This window comes from Myxine glutinosa, chromosome 6, assembly GCF_964187855.1.
Source record: "Myxine glutinosa chromosome 6, kmMyxGlut1.1, whole genome shotgun sequence".
Lineage (NCBI taxonomy): Eukaryota > Metazoa > Chordata > Myxini > Myxiniformes > Myxinidae > Myxine > Myxine glutinosa.
The window spans coordinates 120,871,783-120,890,482 of record NC_136266.1 but is presented as its reverse complement, the minus strand read 5'-3'; the positions used below and the strand labels follow the sequence as shown (position 1 = coordinate 120,890,482).

Genomic DNA, 18,700 nt, shown 5'->3' with positions numbered 1-18,700 from the left:
GTGTTGTACAAACATGGCTGTGACCTGTTGGGGATGGGACATTTTTCCCTGCATTTTAGGGCACATGAGTTTCACTTGCCTATTGCCATGATAAACAAACAATAGTGCATACTCCCCCAAAATGAGTTCAACACAATCATGTGCATCACACCGAGAAAGATTCTGCAAGAAATCCTGCTCTAACCACATGTGCGGCTTTTCTTTGTAGAGATTGGAAAAAAAATACTTTGCAGAATAAATTGAGAACGATAAAATGGTATTTTGCTCAAGGACATACTTTGATAAAGTAAGGTCCCCAAAAGTATAATGGAGTTTTTTTAACAGAATAAGATAAAATTTGGTTGAAATACAAGGGTGTCCACAAATTACCATTCTGAAATTCAAACCATAATGAAAGCAAGACCGAAAGCCTCACAGCGGCATAGCCGGACTTGTAAAATATTATAAACCACAAACACGTATGATTAACTTTTCAAACAGTCGCTAATGCTGTTTATAACATTAAACAAAGAAAATTTCTTAAATTGGAGGAATCCCGACATCCATGAGGTATGTTTTACTTTCAGAACTGAGGGAAGATTTACTGTAACCTATGTACCCCACAGTGGTTGGGTTAATAACATGATATCAAAAAACTGAGGCGCTTCCTTACTTCTGCGGTTGTTAGTCCGTACACCGCTTATCATTGATTCATGAACCATACACCGCTTCAATCCATTAACTTTGTATTCACGACATTGGGATTAAAGTTTTATGGTCATATTTACTATATTATTATTATTACTATTACGAAAACGATACTACTGAAACGATACACTACTGACTACTGTATTAAGAAACCTGGGCTAAAATTGTCCGAAACGGTCCGAAGGTGAGGCATGAAGCCCAAGGCCTATACGTACCGTACCGTATTGTTGCAAGAGCCGTAACGTCTATGCTTTCGATATTTGATGGTCATTTTAAGAATCGGTTTGTTTGTGTTTCACACTGAATGAAAAATGTAAAGGTAGAGCATGGTGATTGTGATATATCACAGGTTCGACGATATGTTCGCCCTGAACAAAATTGGAATCAAAATGCCGGAGTGTGGAGACTGGATAGTCAGCCGCCATACCGCCATCATGACATCAGACGTAATCACATCACCCTGTCATGTGACCAGATCCTCAGCTGATTAGTATACATTTGAGGGGACATACATACAGACGGACAAACAAACACTGTTCGAGATGGCTTTGCATTATAGGCTACGCCGTAAAAGATAATGAAATGGGATACAACGACTTGGTTTGCCGGATGTGATCAGTTTCTCATCGTTTTATAGACTTTTCCGGTTTCCAGGCGTCCCCTGTAACAAGTGACGTCATATTTAATGCAAATGGCGTCCGCACAAGAAAAAGGGCAGTGTTGCCTGGGTTATAAAAACCGAATCAGCTACACAAACAGGTTCAACAAAGCTTCAGGATGACCTATGGAACGCAGTCACAGTCGAGTAAAACAATTCGTGAGTGACACAAAAGGTTTATGATGACTGGTAGCATCCTGCAGAGGAATGGGGGAGAGGGGATGGCAAGTTGCCAAGCACAAGTGGTGAGGATGTTGAACCTGTTCGTGAGTCCTTCTAGCACAGCCCTCACAAATCCAGTCGGATACAGATGATTATCTTGACAAATCTAGATGATAAACTTGGAGAAATATACGATTACACACAACAAACTGAATCGTTGTAACCAAATTCATGATCTTTTTAATTACCATTTTAATTTTGAAGTTGTAACCCTGTATCGAGTGTATCGGTAAGAGCTCATCCACTAGACTCAAACTGGAAAGTGGAAGGAAGGGGAGAGAGGATAAATCACACGTCACTCATTGGAATGCCCATAGTTTGACAGACAATGTTATCTAAATCCTCAGTCATTGTTCAGACAAAAAAAAAAAAAAAAAACTTTAAATTTTTTTTACTTTGCAGTTGATTCTTCCTTTCTGTTCCAAGAAAGGTTAAAATGTTTTGGTGTGAGGTGTAGATTTCAGGTACTTTGAAGAATGGCCAGTGAAACCCAGGGGCATTAATTAAGCTTGTTTTACCAATCAATCAACACTCAGTCAACTATTAACAACATTAAAAAAAACAAGTCATTCATTTGTCACAACATGATGCAGACATGCCAAGGAGCAGGACAGGTAAACTGAGGACGTTATTTTGTTGAACCATTTTGCCAAACCAAGATCGTTAACATAGTGAATAGGAAACCACCAAAAAGGATGCCGACCAATCCTTCGGACAACATCAGAATCTGACTGGAGCTCTGCTCATTATATATTAATAGAAGCAAAGGAGGATGGAGCAAGTGATGGCAGCACAGACAGCCTGATAGGACAAAGACAAGACACATATTGATTGGCCGCTCGGAAACACTCACACAAAGAAGTGAAAAGGTGAATCGAGAAATATGGAAAATGGTGAATTTCAGGAAACAGAACCACTGTGAAAATGTCAATAAAGATTGCTACTTCTGCTGCTATTGTTAATGGACAGTATTTTTTCATACCTTTCATTGCTTATTAATCTAAAAACCACAGGATTCCTGTCCACACCTTTATCGAAGTCTGGTCAAATCGCTCGACTGTCTTAAACCGGCAAAACCTCGTCTGTGCAATTCTCTTTGGTGAAGCGTTCAGCCTTGGGCAAGACAGGTTCGTGTCTTGTTTCTGTGACGAAATCTACTTTTGTTTGTGACATTGTTAGTTTTGGCCAAGGCCATTTGTTGCAAAACACTCGTGAAGTAGATGTTATTAAATACCTAAGATTCTCTTCTTGCCGGTGCAGCACCTGCCAGCTGGAATTGCATCATTTCCAGCAGCATGGCTGTGCCACTGAAGCAATCGACAATGCCTCCCATAGAGCAGGGAATTTGGAATTTGGTCATGATACCAGCACGGTTTTGAAAGATCATTGCATATTTTACATTAGCCGTTAAAAGCAAGTCGGTAGGACAATGGATGAAAAGAACAGGATGTCATTGAGGTATGTTAACTGACGGGGGAAGCAGGGAGAAGCTGAAATTTCAGGATACAACCTTTCGTTGGAGGAATCAAAAAGAGGGTTCGCCCTCTTTAGCTCCCACAAAGGGTTAATGCCCAAAATATCAGCTTCCCGCGGAAGTGAGCATACTTAAATAAACGTCGCATTGATTTCATTCATCGTACTACTTGTCTGCCGACGCAGACACTGGTCTTTACCAACAAGACTAGTTCCTCATTCTTTCAGATAGGCCACTCAACTCAATGTCCCTCTGAAGAGTGACATACTCATGTCATGTCAGTTTATAGTTAGGGCAGGAAGTAAACCCAGAATGGATAGCTCAAAGTGAAGTTTGCAACCTCCAAGCTATCCCATCACCTCCCACCACCCACTCCCGTCCTCCCCCCACACCAAGGCTGGAGCACGACTTACATGCAATTTTACAGAAGTAACAGTGATTTTTTGTGCCGAGACAAACAAGTTTATGTAATAACGATTTTCAGGCCCTTGACAATGGATTCGGACATTCAAAATTAGGGCTTCAGACCTTTTAATACCCCAGTGAAACTACGACTGAAATTTATAATAAATAAATAAAGCTTCTCTTTAACCATCATCAAATTAAAAAATTTCCTTTCTGACTTATTCCGATATGATTTTTAAAAACTTGCTCCAAAGATATTGAACCCGACACTGATTTTCTAATTATTTAGAAGGGACTATACACAACTTCATGTAATGCGATGTTCATGTAATGCAACTTCATGTAAGACGCAACTTCATGCAACTTATAGATCATCATGCAACATCAACTTCATGCAACAATGCAACTTCATGTAATACGATGTAAGCTGAAGAAGATGCTTTGTTCTGAAGATACACAACTTCAAGGATTTTATTAAATTTACAAAAGTCCTCAACAAATTGAGCAGCGTTGTGTTTTATACTGTACTTGATCATTACGTTTCTTTCTCTGTATCAAAGCTCAATAAAGAACGCTTTCCTCGATTTAAAATTTGGATTGTGATAGCAACTGAATTTGCAAATGAGCCTTGTGAGAACTTTGTGGGCATTTTGCCTTTTATCTGACGGAGTGCCTTTATTACATCGGGATGGGGAACAAATAAGAATGTTAAAGTGAAAAACAGAAAATGAATGAAGAATAATAAAAGAAAGGAAGAAAGAAGAATTATTAAGTGTGGGAGGAATAGGGAGAGAATGGAAATAAACTTGGGAATTGATAGCTCAGTAAAAGGAAAGGAAGGAGCAGGTGTGGATCGTTTGGATCCCTCCTTTCCCAAATATCCCTCTTCCCCTTCCAATAAGATTTCCCTTTTCTCCACTTTGAACTGAACTCTCCCTTTTTCCAATATACATTCTACCACAACCTCCCGTCCCCTCTTAATAACAGACACATGGTGTGGCCGGCCCACTGTCTAGTGTAATGCTTACCTTTTGAATACGATGTAAGCTACCAATCCAAGAACGACAGCCACCATGATGGAGCAGTATACGGGGATGATGTCGCGAGAGCTTTGGATTACATCTGGCGCATGGGTGGTTACGTTGGTACTATTGGTCACATAAATCATCGTGGATGTTGTTGCTTCAGGTACTGGTGGCATACTCTTTGGTTGCTCTGAAATGACATCTGAAAAAGGGAAGTCTGTTTCCTCCTCAATATCTGGATTGTCAGGATAGTCCATATGAATAAGTTCATCATCGGTGCTTCTGTGACTGAATCCCTCGGTTTCTGTGAAGATAGAAAAATTAAAGAGCAATTAAAAAAGATATACATTGAGCAGTAAAAAGTAAAATAGGCCATATGCATAATTTATAAGGAGGAATTAGCAAAATCTGGTTCTTCCATCCATTCTCGTCCTTCGCACTGTGCACGACTACTGGCTCTTCTGGCTCTTCAGCACTGCATAGGCTACTCATAAGCTGTTGTACAGTAAGTAGCGGAATCATAAAAATGGATATCTTCCTAAATTAGACAGAATCAATTAATGAAAGGCCAAGATGATCAAGCACACCCACATAATAATTATATATTCCCCCATTTCCACTTCCCAGTACATAGTACATAGGTACAGCATATGCCCCATCAGGTTATAATATATTATAAATTACTTTCAGAAAGTTGTTAAGAAAAATTATTGCTCTTTCTATTTGAATCAGTAAGAGAAGATATTTACCATGCTTTCACCAATCTTACAACTTCAAAAAGATTCTGACAAATAAATGTGAATATATTAATCAAACCTGAACCTGACCGATATTTAGAAGGTGTGGCAGGATGCCCATGGCAGAAGAGGTGTGGGCAGATGCCAACAAACATTCCAAACCCTCCCATCCCCACTGTATAACCTCAATCCTGGTATATGTTCCGCAACGTGAACTACCAGAAGGCTCTACAGCTATCGGTATGGCAGACAATTTCAAATCTCGGTGGTGGACCAGATGGTATAGCAGACAATTTCAAATCTCGGTGGTGGACCAGGTGGTATAGCAGACAATTTCAAATTTCGGTGGTGGACCAGATGGTATAGCAGACAATTTCAAATCTCGGTGGTGGACCAGGTGGTATAGCAGACAATTTCAAATTTCGGTGGTGGACCAGATGGTATAGCAGACAATTTCAAATCTCGGTGGTGGACCAGATGGTATAGCAGACAATTTCAAATCTCGATGGTGTAACTGATGGTATAGCGATTTCAAATCTCAGTGGTGGACCTGACGGTATAGTAGACAACTTAAAATCTCGGTGGTGCACTTGACAGTACAGCAGACAATTTCAAAAAACAGACTCAGTGGTGTGATGGATAGATTGTTCGCTCTGAGTCTGAGGGGTTGGAGGTTCAAACCCTGGCTGAGTCACACCAAAGACTTTAAAAATGGTACATGCTGCTTCCTTGTTTGGCACTCAGGATTTTAAAAAGGACAGAGCACAGACAAATAACAATAGGTTGCAAACACTAGCACAGACTTTGATGGGCCTAATGGCCTCTACCTGCATTAAAGTTCCTTGTAAAATAATTGGAATTTTTTCAGAATCATTGGAATCTCCCGCGATGACGCTATCTCCGAGGGCCTTTCACTTACTCACCGCAGGCAGGTTGGTGGTCTTTCCGTCTTCTACCGACTCCTCTCCGGCCTTGCTCCCCCAGCTCTCTCTGGGCTCTGTCCCCCAAATATTCCTACAGGTCGCACAAGATCTGCCTGCAACCCTATTATGGTTAAACTGCCAAAATCAAGGCTATCTGCTAACCTTCACTCCTTCATTCCTCTTTTCTCCCACCTCTGGAACAAACTCCCTCACTCTCTTCAATCCCACTCCTCCCTCCAGGTCTTTAAAACGGCTGTTCACCACCATCTCTTTTCTTCCCCAATCCAAAACCTTGATCTTTTCTACCCCCGCTAATTTCACCCCAAATCCACTTTTTTGAGGTGCCGACTTCTTTCCTGGAAGTCCTCGGTGTCCTTGCGTTTTATGCCTACCCTGCCTCCCCCCAGGCCCTCTCCCTCCCACACATCTCCCGATGTCCCTGCTCTCAAATGTTGTCTTTGTGTGCATCCTCCCCTTCTCTCCCCATATTGTCGACCGCTCCCCTTTTGATATACTTTGTTTGCTTGTTTGTTTGATTTGTTTGTTTGATAAATGTTAGCTCTTTCACGAGCCTCGACTCTGTATACAAAAAAAGAAAAGAAAAAAAAGAGGTTAAGAAATGAAAGGGGTTCAGTGGACGGAACAAAAGCACGATGTATGATATACACATATACAGGGGGCATCTTGCCTCACAATCTCACTCTATAAAATAGACTGTACCATTCTATTGACATCGGTAATTGAAATACAAAGAATCTACCTTTCTGGTTGCAACATTTTGCACAACATTAGTCCCAGATTCACTTGGCAAACGCAAAAGTTAAACTTCGACAAACATTAGCGTCTCCAATGTTTGCTTACCTGCAGATTTGGCAAACATGGTGGAAACCTTTTGCTACGTTCCATTGCCATTAATAGCGATGCCATAAGCAGTGATGGGCACTTGCATGGTAAGCTTGCAAAAGCCTTCAGGCCACAAACTATTCCTCTAACTTTCATTCTAATTAATAGTAATAAATAAGCTGGTAGAGCAAACCACAGGGATTTTGCAAGTCAGTAAATACAATGAGGGGGTTTTTTTTCGTATACAAAGTCGAGGCTCGTGGAAGAACAAGAACACAGAATGGATTAGGAAAAAAACCAGAAGAAAATGAACAGCAGAAAGAGAGGAGGGACACCAACAGCAGGGCAGAGGGACAAAATAGATGGACACGAACAAACAAGGGATGCGGATATGAATGAGAGGTAGGGGACGCTGTCGGGATGGATACAGAAGCAAACTCTCAGGAAGGGAAAACTGGAAATTTGCAAGGGGGGCTTTGGGAGTGAGGTGTTAACGAGGGGGGGCATAGGGGGAAAAGAGGTTGGGGACAGGAATACCTGGAGGTAAGAATGAGATTATAGAGAATATGAAAGTTGGTTCTACAGGTGGGAGAAAACAAGAGTAACGAAGGAGTTGAGGTGAGCAGTGATTCTGGATTTTGGGAGTTTCACCGGAAGGAGGTTCATGGTGGATTGCGTGCGCCCTACACATATCTGGGGCAGGGTGGGGGGCAAAGCTTGGAAAAGGCAGAGGGTATACAAGACGAGAAAGGAGGTGGTAGAAGACAGAGAGGCCACTGACCTATCTGGTGATGGCAAAGTGATGGTACGCTTGCGTCGCTCACAAGGTGGTTTGATATAAGGAAGGAAGCAAAGTGTCGCTCATAAAAGAAAATTAAAGAATTACAACACTTGGTTCATGTTTTCTTGACATTGTTTTTGCATAGGTCACATAAAAGTACATTTCCTCTCTTGGGATGCAGAAATGGATATTATCTCTTGTAAATCTGAGAAGTGTTCTTGCATTTCCAAATGTAGTGCTAACTACTAACAGTTGTTCACACAAGGCAAAGCACGTGTTGTGTCCGTGGGAGATGTGTGCTGCGAGGGAGGCAGTGCAGGCAGGCCATAGTTGAGTAACTAGTTTAACTCGTCAGACTAAATGAGTTCAAATTCAGTTCAAACAATGCCACGAGCACCGATCGGGATGCTTCTAACAACAGCTCCACGTCCGAATGTTACGGGGAAAGAAATTTACGAGTCAAACTTAAGATGGAATTAGTGAACCCTGGGAGGTGTATTGGAATTCACAAAACAGCACATCTCAGCTATAATCTGTCTGTTCAATAAGCTTAGGGATTCATTAATAATAGCCTTATGCCTATTCCAGAGACTCCTCAGGGAAAGAAATCTGCACCAAGTGAGCCTTGTGAGGTCTTTGTTTTAGGCAAAGGCTGCTCCCATTTGGTTTTACACAAAACCATTTGGAAACAATTGCTAAGCCACAGTTATTCTACAGTGTCAATATCCTCTTGCATGTGCAGCCATTTTAATGCTTGAAGAAACACTTCTTTGAAGCATGGGGAGCCGACAAGGAATGGGTAGTAGTGGGCCTCAAGTCTGCATACAAGGCCAGTTCTTTACTACAATACAATACAATACAATACATCCGAAAAATTTTGTGCAATGGCTGTAGCACCTTGTAGCACTGATAGGCCGTAGAGTTTGCCTTTCAAAATATTTGCTATTCAACATCGCCGTGGTAACAGCTGCCCAAGCGTTACAAAACAATCTTTGAAGAGCATGCCAAATTGCTTTGGCTGGATTTTCAAATGCATCTCAAAAGCTTCAAACCTTTCTTCTGCATTTGTTTCTCAAGGTTTGAGTGGCCTTCTAGTCCCATAGCTAAGCGGTAACCTTTATTCAACTAAACTTGCAGTGGGGTTGTAGTGAAGCATATACCCAAGCGGGCCTCAAATCTGCACCGTGGCATCAAAGGGCGCACTGGTAGAAAGATGCAATTCCCAATCAGCTGCAAGTTGTTTTTCTTGTTGTATGAAAGGCCCTTTACTTAAACCAAAACCCCAATAAATAAGTGTTGTGGATATCTGACTTTTGCCTTTTCATATGCCATTATCTTAGAAGTTATTGAGCCACTGAGATTTGGCAGGAAGGTCTGTAACTCTTTATGAGACTAAACTATGTAAACAAGAAAAAGCTGTTCCAGTACCATCTGTTTCTATTGAAAATGTGATTTTCTAGTTGCTGATCATTGGTTAAAAAAAAAATCATAGCATTTTTTTAAACAGGGGAAAACATGTTTGGTTTGCAAACCAAACTGAGGTCCACTGTTGACCATCAACAAGGATTGCCTGTTAGTCCAAATCATAAAATCTAATGCTGAAGAATGCTTTCTTGGTGTGCAATGAAACCTGCATGATGAGGTCTACACCTTTGCCTAAAACAGCAAATCACACAACAAGCCGGAGGATGGAAAGCAAACGCCCACCAACATCCCCAATCACACAACAAGCCGGAGGACAACTTGGACATACACTCCACCCCCTGTAACACTCCGTATATAATGCTTGGACATACACGCCTGACATCGCGTCAGCTTTTGATTGCTTCAATTTACCCATCCCAATTTGGGAATACAGGCCGGTGTCGTATGGATTATTTTCAAAATGGGCGCTTCAAATGACGCTTGAAGCAGTTGGGCCATGCCGCTCTCCTCTGGTCAGTTTTACCTTTACTATCCATATTTTCCTAACAACTGGATATTTTGGGAAAACATGCATACTCACACCATCTATGGTTTTATTGCTGCAACCGGCTATCGAGCCGGCATTCTGAGTACTTTTTCAGAGTTCGGAGCATATGTCGGACGCCCGTAAACACAAATCCTACAGCAAAAGTATCCTCAAGATGACGTGGCAGGTCACATGATACATGACGGAATCAAAGCTGCTGCTGCTTTTACACTGGGCATAAATCCCATGGCAATATGTGATTGGTTCATTTACATGGAATCCAATCAGGTGACATCAACCGATTCAGGCCTTGTTTTCAGGTGTTATTGTTTAAGAGGTAAATTGGCTGTTTTGACAAAAGCACTCTTGAAGTAGTAATTTTTGGTTTGGATTTACGAATTTATTCTGAAATAGCTTATGAGAACTATGAGTATTTAATAGTTCATTTTGCCCTCCCAAGCTTGCAATTGCCTTGAGCGCATGAAGAGTAAACCACAGGTCATGTGCAAATCAGATGAGGCAGACAACCTCCCTCAAAGGTGATTAGTAAGCTAGCTGAGTTTTACCTACACTCCAATATACAAGGTGCACGGTGGAGCCTCAAGGCCTGGCTCTACGGAATATCCACGAGGCATATACTGGCAAAGTGTATGTGGCAGACAGCAACTGAGGGCTTCTGGAAAGGCTAACCTGAGAGACTGTTACAGGCAAGATGCTGCAGCCCACTCCGTCACTTCCAAGTGGAGGTGGTTCGGACCGCATGGCATGTCACCATCTTTCTGCAGTGCATGTGCTGTATCTTACTATAATTCACCAAATGTCCGTCTGTCCGTTCGAACGGTACTGCAAAAACGGCTGAACCGATCGCAACGATATTTTGGGTGGGTATTCCTGGGACCCCTTGGAGTAAAATAGGCTATATTGTTTTTCCAATTTTTTCCCAATTTTCCAATTTTTCCAAACACGGTGGAATAATATTTACCGATATGAACAGTGATGTGGCTTTTATTGAAATTCTACAAATACTGTTTAGATTTTGATGAGAATTATGAACCTACCGCGAATGTGGAAGTGGACAGATTACGCAATGCACAGGTTTGATAATATCCCAATACAACCGTCATTCAATCGTAATGTTTAATCGTTAAACGTTAATCGTTTTGTTAAAGTATAAATTGTGGCGGGCCACGTGAAAAGGGGAAAAGGGAGCTTATGGGTGTTCCTTGGGTAAACTGACTTTTCATCGTTTTCTGACCACCCGTAAGCCCCCGTATTACGTGGCGTGCCACAATTGATGATTGGAATTGAGTGAATACAATTACGATTTTGAATTCGTAATTGTATTCACCCAACCGTACGGAACTTCACATCAGGATTTAAATATTTGTTTATGTCACGAATGTTGTTAAAAGTTTATTTTTTATATTAATGTCATTTAATTTGTGATTGGAGTTATGCTGTTTGGAATGAAAAAAGAGATATCGAGTTCAAGTGAATGACGGAATGCCGTGACGGTTTCTACTTTCTAAACGTGAATTCGCAGATCGCCATATGCAGATTCGCCATTGACTGGGTATGGAACACACGTACCTGTTTGTTTGCAAACGGGTACGTTTTTCGTGGAAGTCCTTCACGAACTTGCTGTCCATGTCTGACGTGCGACTGAAGGTGCTACAGGAATGTGGAATTTATTGGTTTCATGCTTTAGCATTTGCCGTTTCTGCATTGTCTGTTTGCTGCTGGCCTCCCACCCGTGCATAGCACGGGTACCTCACTAGTACTACAAAATGCCTTGCCAGTACACAAGAAACAATCGTACCACTATACCAGCAAGGCATTTTGCATTGAGGAACACGTTTACTGCAGGAAGGTGGTGCCGCACCTCTGCCTGGAAAAGAAGCACTTGGCTGAAGCTTCTTATCTGACTCTTCTTCTTCTTCTTATAGCGTCTTCTTGGCTGGGCACCACAGAGTCCTGACACAAACGCCATTGACCACATCTGGGAACGTATATCAGGAACTGTGGAAAGGCCATCCTCTGCCAAGCAATATGCAAGAATGAATGAATGAATGATCGTTTTAAGGCCATTTTCCCCGCTAGAGCAGGGGTTAGCCTTGCGGGCCCCATGACAATCATGGTTCCCTGTTTGAGGCAATGTTTTTATGGCCGGATGCCCTTCCTGACGCCAACCCTTAGTCGCCTCTTACGATGCGCAGGGATACGGTGTACCTATTCTAAACCGGGGTACACACCGGGATCATTCATCCCAGCAAGCTGGTACTCAATTTGCCGACCTCGGAAGGATGACAGGCTGAGTCAACCCTCCTGGCGTTAATTTAGCGATCGACCAAGCAATATGCAAGAGACGCAACAAAATTCACTCCACATTTGGCAAAGTGAATTATTTCCTGAAAGTCCCTGTGGTGTCCATCTTGTTTATCCATGTACCCCACCCCAGTCCTCCCCCTTCCACATATCTCCCACTGTCCCTGTTCTCTACTTTTGTTGTGCTTCCCTCTCTCTCCCCCTCTTGTCTCCTGCTCCCTTTATTGTATGTTTTATGTGTTCGCTCTTACACGAGCCTTGACTTAGTATACAAAAAAAACATTGTTTTTTTTTCCACTGTACACAAATTAAATGTTTCCTCAATATTCTTCTTCTTCAAGCCCACAAGTAATCCTAACTTATGTGGTCAGCCGAGGAGTAACGATTACGGCGCAAGTCTATCTGAAACCAGCTGGCCATGCCGGATGTTAAACTGTGGCAGGAATTTGCAATTTGTTCAGGGTGATGGCGATAACATGCCTACCAAAGACACCGTGGGATTTTTAACGTCCACCAACATCCCCAGTCCATCGACCTAACCTCCTTTGTATAGACGGCGCACACATTGATGGCTCGCCAGGGCTGCGTGTGAAACACAAGTTGAGTTTATATCCAGGTCAGAATTCAAACCCATGCGAGACAGGTCAAAGGTAAATATACACACCTCTAACCTATCATACCAGCCACTCAAATGTTTCCTCCATAACTCACAATAAATAGAACATTTGGTACTCAGGTTATTTTATAACACAATTGTAACTTTTATGGGACTTAACTGTATTTTGTATTTATCTTACTATAATTCACCAAATGTCCGTCCGTCCGTTCGAAGGTACGGCAAAAACGGCTGAATCGATCGCAACAATATTTTGGATGGGTATTCCTTGGACCCCTGGGAGTAAAATAGGCTATATTGTTTTTCCAATTTTTCCAATTTTCCAGTTTTTCCAAACGATGGAATAATATTTACCGATATGAACAGTGATGTGGCTTTTGTTGAAATATATTCGTATCAGGAGAGAGTAGATCGACTCCTGACGAACTCTTCCTATATAAACGTGCGGCTCCGAAGTAACATGGCAGCGTGTGCGAAGCGACTGAGAAACACGTGTAGCGGCCGCTTCCGTGTTACAGATTCGGCGCGCACTCTTCACACAGAAACGTGCGACTGAGAAAGAAGACGTGTAGCGGCCGCTTCCGTTTTGCAGAATTCAATCTTTTTTCAAAATGGGCGCCATGTACTGTTTAGATTTTGATGATTTGCGTGTGATATGATTCAACGGATGTTTATATGAATCGTTTACACATTTGGACAAGAACATTTTGGACAAGAACACACAAGAACATTTGGTACTCAGGTTATTTTATAACACAATTGTAACTTTTATGGGACTTAACTGTATTTTGTATTTATCTTACTATAATTCACCAAATGTCCGTCCGTCCGTTCGAAGGTGCGGCAAAAACGGCTGAACCGATCACAACAATATTTTGGGTGGGTATTCCTTGGACCCCTGGGAGTAATATAGGCTATATTGTTTTTCCAATTTTTCCAATTTTCCAGTTTTTCCAAACACGATGGAATAATATTTACCGATATGAACAGTGATGTGGCTTTTGTTGAAATTTATTCGTACCAGGAGAGAGTAGATTGACTCCTGACGAACTCTTCCTATATAAACGTGCGGCTCCGAAGTAACATGGCAGCATGTGCAAAGCGACTGAGAAACACGTGTAGCGGCCGCTTCCGTTTTGCAGAATTCAATCTTTTTTCAAAATGGGCGCCATGTACTGTTTAGATTTTGATGATTTGCGTATGATATGATTCAACGGATGTTTATATGAATCGTTTAAAATAAAAAAAGCCTTCTGATATTTTGCCTTTTCATTTGGGCTTCCCAATTGAAGCCCCGCCCTTAGGGCAGGTACCATTGCTTGCAATTGTAATCAAAACTGTGAATAAGTGTATTTTATTGGCAAACCAAACTTCTCTAAAAATCCTTCTTTTTTAAAAAATATATTTTTGATTTTTTTTTTTTAATAAAAAACGAAAGGCCTTATATATATATATATATATATATATATATATATATATATATATATATATATATATATATATATATATATATATATATACACATATATATATATATATATATATATATACACACACATATATATATTGTTATGAATTTGGTAATGCAACATCTAGAGCTAGGTAGATCTGAATAGGTAGGTATTCGGCTGTCGTGACAGGGACTCTACATGTAATAAGTTCTTGATGTTTAGGCGTTTGTCGGGGTAAGATGTATGATTGTGGATCTACCTGGAGGTCCGAGTGTTAAATAGGGAGGGATTAAAGGTAACGCCCCTGTGAGTATCACCTAGTAATCAAACCTTTGTCCTTTATGGCACTGCAAACCACATAAACATTAGTTAGGTCCTTAGCGCAACATTAAATAATCCCCTTTCCCTGACAAGGACTTCGTATTAAATTGACAGGAAACCAGGCCAAAAACACCGCCACAAGTGGCCGCCACCGTGTACACCTCCAAAGGCCTACAAACCTGGCCGGCACGTGTTATGCCAGGACCGCAGGGTCGCGTAACGGGGGAGATGTCAGGAGTCGCGGGAGGCTTTGATTGGCTGAGGAGTGCGCAATGTGACGTCATCGGCCACCAATATAGGCGACGGTCGGACGCCATTTCAAGACACGGACACACACGGCGAGGAGCGATCAAGTCAAGAGTTGAGTCCCAAGTCACACGGAGCTAGTTCGCCAGTTGAGTTGAGTTGAGTTCGTGGCAGGCACTGGGAGACGCAGGCAGGCACCAGAGAGTTGAGCGGTGGTGGAGAGTTGGAGAGGACACGCCATTCCAGTCGCAGTTCGAGTGCAGTTCGGGTTGTAGGGAGTCGCAGGAGACACACGAGAGCACACCCAGTTGGCACTGAGCAGTTCGTTGGCACTTGGCTGCCAGCACTCCCGCGTCGAGTCGAGTGGAGTTGAAAGGAGTCCTTCCTGTCCCTGGTCAAGTGGAGCCGCTGGCCTGCGTCGGACGCGTGGTGCTTGGAGCGAGGGGCCTCGTGGTGTGCGATCGGGCCGGAAGGAGCGGTGCTGGACACCAACAATACAAGACGACAAAGACAGATAAGCCCGATCTCCGCGTATATTTTGAACGACGGGACGTGTTATTTTCGTGATTAATCTCCCTCGTTTGTGTTTGCTGTCAGTCGTGTGGGGACGTCCCGATTTAGGTTTATTAGAATTATTAGATTTACCGGCGGGCTTTTTCACTGGCTTTACTTTTCCTAATAAACCCTTATATTACTTTTTGTACATAATATCTGAACGCAGTTTTCCTGGGTGTTTAATTTTAATAGATAAGGTTGCGGAGCCTTCGCTGCGCCCCGCCATTCCGCGCGTTGGTGTTGAACTTGAGTCCGCCATTGAGTGTTCGCCTCGGGAGTTAAAGTCTCGCAAATCGGTCATCCGTAACTGTGGTGTTAATCACGGTTACGCGACAAGTGGTGTCAGGCGTGGGATTTGAACCCGTCGGACAACTTTTTTTGTCCGCGGCGAGACATCGACACGGTCGGGCGTACATTGCGTCCGACGTTCGAACGCAAAATTTGTATAGGCGAGGCGGAGAAATTTAATAATCAATTGGGCATACGGAGCGCGATATCGCGTCTTCGTCAAATTTAAATTGTGTTTTTGGTATTAAAATAAATACGCGCGCGGGAAACAACCTTCCGAAAGGCGGATGTCGGAGGTCGACGAAATGGAGGTGCGCAGCGAGGCCTCCGTCAGCGTCGGGAGTGAGCCGGAAATGGGGGATAAGGAGGATAGCGTTGGAACTTTCCCCGCCGTGGGGACGGCCCCGATAGATCTCCAGACCATAGTAAATTTAATAAAAGACATGAGGGCTCAGAGTGAGCGATTGGGGAACCGGATGGATGCTCAGGGTGAGCGATTGGAGGAACAAGTGGGAGAAATGAAAAGTGGGTTGGAAAATAAAATTGAAGGGATGGAAAATAAAATGGAGTCCCAGGGGAAGGAATGGAGGAATGAAATAAAGGAAAGGAATGAACAATTGGAAGGAAAAATTGGGGAAATGGCACAGCAGCTGGGGGAACGAATTGATGGCATAGAAGGGAGAGTGCAAAACCAAATTACGGACAGACTGGGGAAATTTGAGGGTAAAGTAGAAACTCAAATGGGGGCTCAGGAGCCGGGAATGGCAAAATTGGGAATTGCACAGGGAATGGCAATTGAAGTAAATGGGGAGACCGCAGGTCCACAGGTGGATGGGGAATGTCCACAGGTGGATGGGGAATGTCCACAGGTGGATAGGGAATGTGTACAGGTAGAGGGGGAATGCCTGCAGGTAAACGTGGAGAGTCCACAGGTGAGCGGGGAAGGAAATTTGGAATGTGAGAGTTGTAATGGGGAATGTTTCCCACATTCTGGCCTGGTTGTTTATCGGGACCGTGTGGATGTCACAACACCCCAACCGGGGGATGAATTTGGAATTGTGCAGCACCAGGGCGGTGGTGCGGAGCAAGAGGGGGTAGAGTTTTTGGGGGTCCATGCGATAGAGCCGGACCGGGTATTTATTGGGGATATTGATCAAAGCCTGGCGGGGCCAGGAATGATTTCTAATGATGATGATGAGGATGATTTGATCCAGCGGCTGGAGACCTGTGACAGTCCCATGGAGGTAGAGCTTGTTCAGGCCCAAAGGAGTCTGGGGGAAGAGGTGAGTTGGTCCGAGGAGGTGGTTGGAATGACCGAGGGGACGCTCACTGTACACTGCTATTTGGAAACAGAGGCTCCAAAATTGGACAACCAGTTGGGGGAGTGTGTTGGCTCCGGGCTGGATTTGGATCTTGGAGGATCGGGAGATAGAGCTTCTGGAGATTTGGTCCCTGTAGGGAATTTGGATCAACTGCAGGGAGGGGCAGAACAACCGGTGGTAGAGGTTGTTCCCTGCAGCTGCGGTTTGGCAGTGGGAATGAAAATTTGTAAAATAAAATGTAAAATAAAATTACAATGGGAAATTGATTTGGAGCAGCCATGGTTGGGATTGGTCCCCGGGCTGCGGGATTTGGACATGGAGAGGTCATGGGTGATGGCCTCGGGCAAAAGCTGCCCCTTTCAAAATTTGGGTATGCCAGCCAGCTGGGGGGCTGTGATGGCGAGATTTGGACGTGGGGTCCAGCCTTGGGTGTCGAGGTACGACCTGGGTCCCACGGGGGGTCTGGTGGAGTGTGGCGTCCCTTGTCCGTCGGGGCGCCGTCCGAGCTGGTGGCTCGGGCCGGCAGGGTCACCGGACCCTGGTGGGGGTTAAGACCTCCAGGGAGGTCCGAGGTGGTTTCTCAAGCCTGGGATGGCAAATATTGAGGACCACTGGGGGGAGGTGTTGTGGGTCGCGCTTTGGTGGTGGCACCGCAGATGGCCAGCTTGGGCCTGATGTAGTGATCACCCGGGCATGCGACCTGACACCCTCTCCCTGAGACTTTGGGACAACTGGCATGTGATGACCTGCCATGCCGTGTTGGTCGATGGACGCGGGTCAAACCGAATGGACAGGGATGGAGATAGCCTGCCGGACAACCATTGGGGCATCTGTGGAACGTGATGGTGTGAGTGACCTTCCACAGATGCTCCGTTGTGATTTATGGACTCTCGGGTTGGGAAGAGAGCCATGGGGATGTGAATCGGGAGATGTGTAACGAGCCGAGCATATGGGCCATGCTCGGCTGGCATGTGTATGGCAAAGCATCCTTCTTTGGTGAGGTGAGTGAAATGTGACAAATGGTTGGCATGGGTAATCTGTGGGTTAGATGCAAATTTAAGGGTGGATTGTGAAATGCCATGGTGGACACTGTATAGTGACGCCATTATTGATCCAGGTGTGTAGACCAAAGTGTTGGAGGCTGTGATGAAATTAATAGGGTAGCAAGACACAGCTTTCAACTGGTTGCGGGGGCAACTGTGCTGATATTTGGGACGCGGGATGATGGGGATGTAGTTGTGTAGCCTGAGGGTCAACGTGGTGCTGTGCGTGTCCGAGGTGTGTGGACCATGTCTTCTGGGTGGGTCCCCTGGTGGAGCATGGCTGTTGACTGGACCTTGGTGTGGTCAAGTGTGGGTGAGCACTGGGGGGCTGCAGTTCTGTAGTCGGACTGGGGGATGATGGGGAGGTGCAGGGGACGTGGCTGTAGGGATGCCACGCACTGCGACCGTGCCCCCCAGGGCCGAGTGTGTTTTGGGGTCTTGTGGGTGGGGAAGGTGTGTGTGTCCGCAGGTACAGAGCAAGCTCTGAGGAGCGATGCCTGCGGGCCCCCCTCTGCGGCAATTACCCCTGGCAGCCGGTGGTAACTGGAAATTGGAGCTCGTCGGTGGAGGGTCTGGTTGGGCGCCGCGGGGTGAGGAAGTCCCCCGGTGACCCGTGTTGCTGCGCGAAAGCAGGAGGCAAAGGAGCCTGGTGTGTGTGGAGACCCTCACCGGCGAGGTAACGGCGGAAAGGGGCTGTTGGGCTGTCATGGGGCCAAGAGGTAAAGGGGGGGGGGGCAATGAACTTGTAAGTCGGTTGACTTGTTTTTGGGACTGCGGGCACCACAGCCTGATGCGCCCCCACCATCTTTTTGTGCGGTACCTCCCCG

At 44.3% G+C, this 18,700-nt stretch overlaps 1 protein-coding gene across 1 annotated transcript in view; it reads right to left on the bottom strand.

The window, feature by feature from the left end:
* Positions 1-3,976: 3,976 nt before the first annotated feature.
* LOC137418839 (tumor necrosis factor receptor superfamily member 16-like) overlaps positions 3,977-18,700 on the bottom strand; it is a 50,449-nt gene continuing 35,725 nt past the window's right edge. Inside the window, exon 4 of the mRNA XM_078780416.1 lies at positions 3,977-4,775. Coding sequence (XP_078636542.1) covers positions 4,471-4,775 — 305 coding nt within the window. The 3' untranslated portion in view covers positions 3,977-4,470. The remainder of the gene's footprint in view (positions 4,776-18,700) is intronic.